Source organism: Corvus brachyrhynchos, unplaced genomic scaffold (genome assembly GCF_000691975.1).
Source record: "Corvus brachyrhynchos isolate BGI_N302 unplaced genomic scaffold, ASM69197v1 scaffold32, whole genome shotgun sequence".
In the NCBI taxonomy this organism is placed as follows: Eukaryota; Metazoa; Chordata; class Aves; order Passeriformes; family Corvidae; genus Corvus; species Corvus brachyrhynchos.
In genome coordinates this window covers 9,983,772-9,990,915 of record NW_008237919.1, presented here as the reverse complement: position 1 = coordinate 9,990,915, position 7,144 = coordinate 9,983,772, and the positions used below count along the sequence as shown (strand labels likewise).

The 7,144-nt window shown below is 36.6% G+C and overlaps 1 protein-coding gene across 2 annotated transcripts in view; it reads right to left on the bottom strand.

Moving 5' to 3' along the window:
• The window catches only part of HMGA2 (high mobility group AT-hook 2), a 129,968-nt gene that overhangs the window by 120,768 nt on the left and 2,056 nt on the right, over positions 1 to 7,144 (bottom strand). For both annotated transcript variants that reach the window (XM_017733194.1, XM_008632795.2), the window contains exon 2: positions 5,527 to 5,613. In XM_017733194.1, coding sequence (XP_017588683.1) covers positions 5,527 to 5,613 — 87 coding nt within the window. The remainder of the gene's footprint in view (positions 1 to 5,526; positions 5,614 to 7,144) is intronic.

Below are 7,144 nucleotides of genomic sequence, written 5' to 3'. Positions count from 1 at the left end.
TTTTTGTCAAGTGCTTGGGGACCTTGCAGATTGAAAGGCACTATATTCCTGCAGTATATGACTTCCACCTCATGTTAGAAGAAAAACATTTCCACAGTTCTTATCAAAACCAAATCTTTCCCAGAGGTGAGCTGAGCAAACATCCAGGCATACCAAAGGTGATGTTTTGGTACAGAAAGATTCTGTAAGTAAATAGCAAGGTTTTCACAGATTAAACTGCAGAAAATGAATGACAAGAACCTCCAAAGTGGAAGTTTTAATCTCCTTTCCAAGAGAAGAGAAAGACAAAACACTTCTGGAACAAACAAAAGGAGTAGTAGCAGCACAGTGGTCATGATAAATACATGACGTTTAAGAAAATATTCCACCTCCTTCCCTCTGGACTTTTTTTAGCTTGCATTTTGCTAAAATACAGCCTGTATTTTCTCCAACAGCTTAAGACTTTCTTGTAATTGAAGCCTTGAAGAAATGTTTTACTGTGTATCACATCAGTAATACAATGTTTCTCCATGAAAGTGCTAAAACACTGCCTTTCCCCTGAACAGGTTCTTGCATCATCAGAAACTCTCCAGTCTGTTGGCTCTTGCCTTTATTTGATGTGTTGCCTCTAAAGCTAGGGGCAAATGAAGAGAGAGCTCCAGGCCACCCAGAGGTGGTGTTTGCTCAGGGGGGTTTTAACATTTGGTGGCTACTATGCTATGAGGCGTGACCTTGCTTTTTACAGCTAAGACATGAAATCACCAAACTTAAAGAAGGGTCAGGTATGTTATCAAACACAAAGCATATTTCATTAAAAATACGAAATTTCTTATAAACAATAATATGAATACACCATTTTTGCAATGTCACACTTGAAGAACAGAACCAAAACTCACGTTTAAAAGCATGATCTGTATGAGAAATGCTTTTTATTTATCACAGGTGACAAAGATCACCATTCCAGTCACTGCTACCAGGAAGCCAGCTAAGAGTCCTCAGGAAGATTTGCAATCCACTTAAGCCCTGTACCAGGGCCATAAAACCCTGCTTCCAAACAGCATCTCTCAGCAACTCTAAGACTTGACTGCCCATGATCTCTGCCTCCCTATTGCAAAAATATGCTGTACCTGGACAGAAACTGAGACTGTACGACTGAAAGCAATTAACAAGACAAGACAAATATAAATAATTGAGTGGCTATGAAGTCCTCTTTGGGCATCTATGTATTGTCAAGGAAGACCTCAAATGCAACAGAAGCCAGATTTGAAGAACTCTATCTACTTTGCAGAATGATCTGCTGGAGATCTCAGATAAAATGTGTCAGAGCTGTAAGTCAGGTGAAACAAGTGATAGTTCTCAGGAGGAAGATCGCTGTTGTCAAACAGTGTCAAAAGACCTTGCCCAGGAATGTATCCCTCTCAAAAAAACCACCCAGTTATTCAGTCAAAAAGTACTCTTTAAAAAACCTTAGGCATTGACTAAGTACGAAAACATCACACTTTCCGTGTTCTGTTTTATCCATTTTAGTTCTAAACAAAAGCCAGTCTTCTGCTTTTCCTATCTTGATCAAAACACCTGATTTTGAGGTCTCTTACTTTTTCAGTGAAATAACCATGCAACAATCACTTGATAAATTTGATCTTGTTTTTCCTTTAAGCCTGTAATGACTGGTGTTGGTGAAAATGAATGAAGCATGGAGAAGCCAACTAGATTTTCGTGAACCAATTCAGGGCAGAGTCCTAATCACATGCACTTTTCAGGTTGTTGTTGTTTTGTTTTTTTTTTTACCTTTGGACTGCTTACCCCAGGGACATGCCTTTCTACATACCAAACCCTGGCCATGTAATGTAGAGACAATAGCAAGTGTAGTCACACACAGAATCACAAGTTCTAGTTTTCAGAGGATGATGCATCAAGCTCTGTAGGCATTTGCAGTGAATCTCACTACACCAGTAACTACAACAAAACTCAACATATTTTAGCTGAAGGTAAATTTTACCAAAGAACTTTTACCATTGTGTATTCCTGGGATATCGGTTGACAATTTCTTTAAAGACAATCATATAGTAGCTACTACTCCTTTTTTAATGTCACAAATGTGTTTCCTGCTCCCAAACAGGAAACTATTTATGTCTATACGGTATTTTTGTCAAGCCAAACTACAGGAGCTTAACAAAAAAAAAAAAAAAAAAGCTCTAGAAAGGGAAATGTGATGGGCTGGGAACACAGCTCACCAAACAAAACTCAACCACAGAACACCCAGGAAATTGAAAAGGAAGATCCCTACTACGATCTTCCTGAAAAAAAATAGTTGCGCTTTAGGGAGAAAAAACCCCAAAACTCACTTCACATCTTGCTATTTTTTTTTTTCAAATATTTTAAATGAATAACAGAATAACTTGTTTAAAGATGCAGCCTGTATAACAACAACCTAATTGTGGGGACTCAAGTGCAAGGGGATCAGGAGTCTTTTCTGTCTTTACCTCTTCTTATCTGGTAACACATTGTGTTCCTCCTGTTTGTGAAAATTAAACAATTGAGAAATGGTTTGGTCTTCTATAAAGCATAGTTTATTCTTGTGTCTAGTTTATAAAAACTTAGGCATATGTGATATGCAAGGCTTTAAGAAAAAAAAAAGCATATTACCCAAAATTAGAGTAATTGCCACATTATTAGCTGTTCAGTTAGTTTTGCAACATTCTGTATGCATTGTCAAGTTTCACATTGCTAATTTCCTAACAAGCACAGTTTGTTTTCAGATGCCCCAAGGCCAGTTTACTAAGACCAAACACAAGCTCTGAACGCTAAAAAAAAAAAAAAATTATATAAAAAATTCCTGCAAACCAAGAAATTTTAAATATACAACACAACCACAATTCCAGGGTAAATTGTCCATCAACTGATTTACAAGTATTCCCTTCTTGAAGTATAACAAAACAAAGCTCCAGTTCTGGAGTGTTTTTAACTCACTGCCAGTTTGTGCAATACATTTTTAATTGTGATGTGTAATGCTTTGCAAGAGAACACCCAATCAATTAATCATGAATGCCTTCTCATGGCTGCTCCGTGGGTTCTCCTGGTCGACGTTTATCTAACATGTTGGGAGCACTCTGAAGCATTTCAATGAGCTCCCTTTGAAACACACAGGGCACGCACTATTCTTTAGAAATTCCAGCAAATTCCAGTTGGGTGTATAGTACCCAGGTTCACATGTAGAGTGGCTTAAGCTAAGATAGCCAGTTCTCTTCCTGAGAGCTGAGACAGGCTGGAGAAAGTCTTAATAAATGTATGTATGCATATGGATGTGTAAATATGTTTACCACAAATTTGAACATATAGCTCACTCTTTTTAGAGGTGATAGCCTCACCACCAAATGAAGCTTTCTTACAGTGCCAAAACCTTCCCACCTCTGTTACAGTTAGAAAAACTACTGGAAACAATATTACATTAAAAGATACTTTGAGATACCTGGTGAGAAGCTGAACCATTTTAGAGAAGGTTAATTATCAATTTGGAAAAAGGGCTAAAATATTTATTTGAAATGTGATATGTCTCTTTCTTCTAGTAAGGCTTTACAAGTGTTTTATGTTTTAGAGCATTTATCAAACATTTATATACTTTATCTATAAACCAAGAAACCAGTAAGACTTGTAATTAAATACCCCTCAGAGGGTATTTTATTATAAAAAAAGACATGTGGTCTTTGGTCAATTTTTTACATTAGCAACACCCAAAAGCTTTAATTAGAGCAGTAACTTGATGCATTCTGAAAATCAAAATGTTACAATGAAATTGCTCAGTTTGTAAATTAGATGAAGAAAGCACAACTATGTACCAGAATCATCTGGAAAACCCTTGATTTGATAAATCTACACATATAGGAATATTTAAAAATTATTTTCCATTTATACTGATTTCCAAATCACTCATGTAAATGAAATAATGTTAATACTTCTTTTAGAAGCATCTTTTTAAAACACATTTTTACAAAATACTTAAAATGTAATGTTATTATGAATGTTTCTCCTAGGAAAGCCAACACTCCTAGGAGTAATATTTAAAATACTAAAGCTCACATTTGGATTTGCTGGACTAATAAAAAACTGCTCTCTCTCTTTTGAAGAGTGACATATAAACTATCTTAACATGAATCTGAGGAATGCTTTTACTGTATAAAGAAAAAAAAAATCAACATTTTAAGCACATTACCTTGCAGAATGGCTTTGATAGATTTTTAAATACTTAACCTGTAAAGCATTTTTTACTAATTCATGGATTTCTTGACAGTACATGCTGCTTTTTTTCCAGCCCATAAAGTAAAAAAGAAAACAAAAAACCAACCAATTTTGAATTTAAAGACAGCTGGAAAAGTACCTCAAACAAATGTTGAAAACACTTTAAACAAAGCAGACATGAAACCATAGTCACCTTCTAATGATTTAATATTTATCAGTAGTTGCTATAGCAATTTATAACACTGAAAATTATCAAACTTAATATGGTCAGTACCATAGGCATATTGAAAAATGAACCATAATTAGATGAGGACACAAATACCTTCCACACGTTTTGTTACAAACCTCCTTAAAAGATACTGATACACTTAAGCACTACATTCACTACCAGATTTTGTAAGTTTTGTTTCTAATTTAGTACCTGTAAACTAGTGCTAACTGCTGTATAACCATCAACATAAACAAATCTCTCATATTTGTTTTCAAGCCTATACACAACTATTTGCCTTCACTAAAATATTTCCTACAGAAAGGTATGCATGATTTGCCTTGATAACTCAGCTTTTTAATACTGTGCTTTGTCCAATTCAAATAAAATTCAGTCACATTTTCACGTTGTATTTGTGATGTGAAGTCCATGCACTAAATGCAGTGACTTCAGGGAGCTTCTCTTATAGCTAAAGGCAATCAGAACCACCAGAATAAAAGTTTGCTCCCACCACCAAGCAGAAACAGTGGTTCAGAAGACTAATAGCACTTCTAGTAAAAGTCCCTTTGAAACTGATTACTAAACAAGATATAACAGGCTTTTACTGTAACTCAAAGTTTACCATCACATTTTAAAGCTGTAAATTTCAATATATGCACTTATTTCCATCAACACATAATTGGATTTACTTCTAATTAACTTATGTTTGACAAAGCACTTAGCTTTAATATACAGATTTGGTCTGTAGTAGTAACAACTGTAAGTGGGCAAGAAATTAATCTTCCTCTTACAAAAATCTTAATGAAGAAAATAATATTCTTAACATTGATTTCCTTACTAGATACAAGACATCTCATGGTTTCTCATGAAATACATTGTTATTTCACTAATCTGTAGACTACTAAAAAACCAAGATGCCCTTATAGGTTCCATACTTAGGGTCTTCATGTTAATTCTAATTTTAAAAAGGTGAAATTCATTCTTTATGTAGCTTCCATTGTTAAGAGTTCCAACCCCACAGTTCACAGCCTAAATGGTTGGATTTTTTGCTACCAGCTGATGAAAAAACAGCATTAGTAATTCTTTCTCTTTAACAATCTCACCTTCTGAGCTGCTTTAGAGGGACTCTTGTTTTTGCTTCCTTTGGGTCGTCCTCTTGGTCTTTTAGGAGATGGTTCACCAGTTGGTTCCTAAATACAGGAAAACATGCTATTGTGGCAAGAGGCTACACATGATCTAAAGGATAAACTAAACTGAGAAATTGCTTAAAACATATGAATTAATAGTATCAATAAATAACATAATATTAATAATGCAACATGAAAAATTTAACAACTCCAGGCAAAGGAAAAAATATATTTTGCACAACAAAGGAGTTTAACATGTCTTGCAATTGCAGAAAAAAAAACTTGGAAAAGTGTGCGTATTCTAACATGTAAGTTAAAGCAGCAAGCACATTTTTTAAAGATGGCTATGCTTTCCCTCATATAAGAGCAGCTATTCAAAAATAATACAGTTACCCATTTAATTTCAATTGCATTTCATTATAACGAGATACAATTATCATATGTAGTTTCTAGCATAAACTTTTTTGGGGAAAAAAAAGTTAACTACCCGAATATTGTAAAGTAAGATGAGACTACTTCTCTCTCAAGGGGGCAATTTTTTTTCTGTTGTTCTGCAGTCGGCTTTATATTCACACCTATTCTAAAGATAATTGATTTGCATTAAAATGCAAATGTAAACGCTTCTTCAAATAGAACACTAGTAAGCCAAAAAAACTCAACCGAAGAAAAACCTGAGACAAAACCCCAACTCGAAAATGAGTCGATACTGATTATTTTAGCTATTTTCTTAACTAGTTCCTTTGCTTGACAGTAAATAACCAGTCCTTAAAACTGAGTATGAATTACTAAGAGTTCAGATTCCAAATATTTATTCAGTGAATCATAAACACTCTAAAACTCTTCTAGTCTTGAATATTATACATTTCATTCAGATTACAGGATGTGGTAGAACTAATTAAATGCAGTTTGTTAACTTAAACCAGTTTAAACCCCTTCAGCTTTTATAATTCCCGGGTAGGTTAAGGGGAGGCTGGCGAGGGGACTCCCCAAGTGCTGCAGCTCAGGGGCGAGCCCCGCAGGCACTGCACATCTGGGCTGAGCACGTTGAAGGAGACGCGTTTTTCTTTCACTTCCATACATTCAAATGGTATAGGAGAAAAAAAAAATAAGGGAAAAAAAAAAAAAAAGAAGTAAGGGAATCCTGGCACAAGCCCGCAGGGTCGGTGGGTGCCGGCTGCCGGGGCTGGGCGAGGGCAACCAGGGGGTGAAGCAGGAAGGGGGACAGAGCCCGCAGTCACCGGACAGATGGAATGGGTGCCACCGAGGGCAGAGCGAGAAAACGGGGGGCTCTGCTTTTATGGCTTTCCAAAAAGTACTTTCTGTGCAATTTACAGGACCATATCGGGGCGGGGGAGGGGAAGGAAGCAAAGCAGCCGGGTTTCCCCCAGCTCGGGGCTCTGCTGCTCAGCTCTCTCCATGTTTCCAGCCCCTCGAAGGCTCTCGTGGCAGTGGGGCTGATGCCAAATGAATGGGAGTAAACACGGTTAAAGCCCGCGGAATCTCGCTTTAAAATGAGCTCCACGGGCAGCCCTACTTCTCAATCGTGACTTCCGAGGGAGGCAGGGAAAAGGCTACGGGCGGCGCCGCCCCGCCC